This window comes from Merops nubicus, unplaced genomic scaffold, assembly GCF_000691845.1.
Source record: "Merops nubicus isolate BGI_N331 unplaced genomic scaffold, ASM69184v1 scaffold1786, whole genome shotgun sequence".
NCBI classification, from domain to species: domain Eukaryota; kingdom Metazoa; phylum Chordata; class Aves; order Coraciiformes; family Meropidae; genus Merops; species Merops nubicus.
In genome coordinates, this window is record NW_008612783.1 from 31,225 (window position 1) to 34,159 (window position 2,935).

The 2,935-nt window shown below is 40.1% G+C and overlaps 1 protein-coding gene across 2 annotated transcripts in view; it reads left to right on the top strand.

Moving 5' to 3' along the window:
• BVES (blood vessel epicardial substance) overlaps positions 1-1,788 on the top strand; it is a 26,905-nt gene extending 25,117 nt beyond the window's left edge. The window contains exon 7 of one of the 2 annotated variants that reach the window (XM_008941641.1): positions 1,556-1,788. In XM_008941641.1, the coding sequence (XP_008939889.1) occupies positions 1,556-1,680 (125 nt within the window). In that variant the 3' untranslated portion in view covers positions 1,681-1,788. The remainder of the gene's footprint in view (positions 1-1,555) is intronic. The other variant, XM_008941642.1, reaches the window with a different exon arrangement.
• Positions 1,789-2,935: the final 1,147 nt, after the last annotated feature.

The window sequence follows — 2,935 nt, forward strand, 5'->3', positions numbered from 1 at the left end:
AAAGATTTTGTTTTGCTAATTCTTTTATTGGTATAATCTCACTATGTGTGTTCCCTGTGTTATACCCAGCTTGTGGTTAAAAGCAGGATTGGGTTTCAGGGGAAATGCCATTTTAATAGGCATTTAGGCCTAGGTCCTTGAGTGCAAAGTTGTAATACACAGAAGGCCTTGGTTCAGGATCAGACTCAGTCTCTTGAACATCTGTCCAATGCTGGATCGAGGCATCAGTTAGCAGGTTTTTTTGTATTTCGAGAAAACAAGGGCATGGCTTTGAACCAAACAACTTGACAGTATTAGACCAAATATTGGATCTTGTTCAACAGGCTTATGGCTTCTTACTTCTGATTTCTGGAGAGAACTAAGCACTTTTAAATGAAAGAGAACCAGCCTAAAAATGGCAATAATCTAATAATAAAGAAGAAGTGCTTAACAATTCCAACATTTAAAATGTGTGCAAATAAGTCTTTATCATGGTAGTTTTTGAATGTTAGAAGAGAGTACTAATACAATTTTAACATAAAAAGTTCTAAAAAACTAAGTCCAAATAGTTTTTGTGTGAATGTGACTTAAAAATACAGTAATACAATAACCTAGTGGTCTTGCCTGTAGCTAGTATTTTGTTCTCTGTGTGTAACATAAAGGAGTCCTTCTTCCTAAGCAGGCTTCCTTAGCAGAACACTTTACTATATAATCTAATAAACTTTGAAAAAAAAGTAGTAAGAATAGCCCTGCAGTAACAGTTATGTTATGGGTATCTGTATGTTTGTCAAGAAAATTTGAATTTTTACCTTGTAAACAGACTGTCTGTCAGACAGGATCACTACCTCATGCTCTTTCCTTCTGAAATGGCATTTCAAATATTTCCCTAATTGTTTTGGTCATTGTATGCTAGCAGTTTACAACCTTCTACCCTTGTCGTGGTTTAGCTCTACAAGATGGTACTGAGAGAAAATGATGTCCAAGTGCAGATGCAATTTCAGAGTGAACAATGGGAGATAAATCTGTTTTGCTGATGTCAGAGGAGCTCTCTGGTTTAACCCTCATGCTGAGAATTTAGCTACAACAGAGGTAGTCACAGAAGTAACTTGCACAAAACCTCCATTTAGTGTCGTACCAGCAATGGCCATTTTGTGTGCTCCACTCCAGCAAGCTTTGTGAGTAGCTGCTTTTCTAAAAGATTGCCTTGGAGCAATGAAGTCACTGTCAGTCAAAACTTACGTGGCCTTCTCTTGCTAATCTTGTTTTCTCTGTGCTATCTAGGGGGATATTATATTCACCATTGTCATGCTTTTAAGGCAGTTAGGGCTGTGACCAGGTGCCTGCTGAAGTTTGCCCAGTGCACCAAGGTGTTATTTCACGGCCAAGGCAGTGTGGCTGTCCCACCTCTAGAATTTCATGAGGTCTGTGGACAAATAACAAAGTAACTTTCACTTTTAAAATCTTCTCGGAAGTGAACTAGGACAGGATCATCAGACTGTGTACACTTCGTCTCAAATAGGTATATGTAGAAGGTATATGTTGTTAAATTAATTGGTAATTTCTTTAACTGTGGCAGGCCCAGGCCGGACATCTCCCTACCTGAGAACTTCAGGAAAAATGAAGCCAATAGAAGAAAGTGTTGAAGATGATGTCTTTGAAGCAGCGTCTGCTGATAAGCTGGAACTGCAGCAGCTGCCTTAAACAGTCCTCAGAGGCAGCAGAGCTTGCACAAAGGAAGAGCTTGCAAGAGGAAGAAGCTGAATTTGGGAGGAACCTGAAAGATGAAACCATCTCTCCATGTTTGAGTTTGGATGGAATTGTCACATTTTATTTTACTTTTAAGTAAAGTAAAATAAATACAAACTTGTAAGTGTTTTATTTTTGTTTGCTGGACATAGGTGGTTGCTTTATTACTACTTTGACTCTTGCCATTGCAAATTTAGTATTAAGTGTCTGACCAGCCTGAAATTTCTAGAGACTTATATGGTGGAGAATATCCTTAGTTTCATTTCTGTAAGTCTCTTAGAAGGCTGTATTTTGGTGATTTTTAGTGGGAGATTTTGAAACTGTTTCCAAAACCATATTGCTATTACCTGCCATCATTGTTGTGACACTTGATGCAGGAAATTCAGTTCAAACTTGAAACTGGGTAGCTGCAAGTGCAGTAAAACCCAGTCCCATAATGGGAGGCATTGGAAACCTTTATAAGAGGCACTTGCTGCAGTCCTGTCTGTGGTATGTGGAGACACATAGATGGTAGCTGAAGAATCATAGAATTGTTCTAGCTGGAAGAGACCTTCAAGATCACCAAGTCCAAGTGTTAACCCAGCACTGCCAGGTCACCACTAAACCATGTCCCTAAGCACCTCATCTACATGTCTTTTAAATTCTTCCAGGGATGATGAATCCACTACTTCCCTGGGCTCCCTGTTCCAGTGCTTTGTAACCCTTACTGTGAAGAAATTTTTCTTAACATCTAATCTAAACTTCCCCTGGTGCAACTGGAGGCCATTTCCTTTTGTCCTGTTGCTTGCTACATGGGAGACCAGATTGACCCCCACCTTGCTACAACCTCCTTTTCAGGGTGATAAGGTCTCCCTCCCCTCAGCCTCCTTTTCTCCAGGCTAAACAACCCCAGTTTCCTCAGCTGCTCCTTCTAAGACTTCTCCTCTAGACCCTTCACCAGCTTTGTTGCCCTTCTTTAGACATGCTGCAGCACCTCCATGTCCTTCTTGTAGAGAGGTGCCCAAAAATGAACACGGTATACAAGGTGTGCCCTCACCAGTGCCAAGTACAAGGCTGTGACTGTGTACTTTGGTGCTTTGACAATTCTTGAAGTTTGTTTTGCAACAAGTAGTATCTTTTAACTAAACATAACAGCAAATAGATACCACTCCATTTACTGAATTGCACAAAACTCTTCTACATACAGTAGCAGAAGTTGGGTGCAAACTCT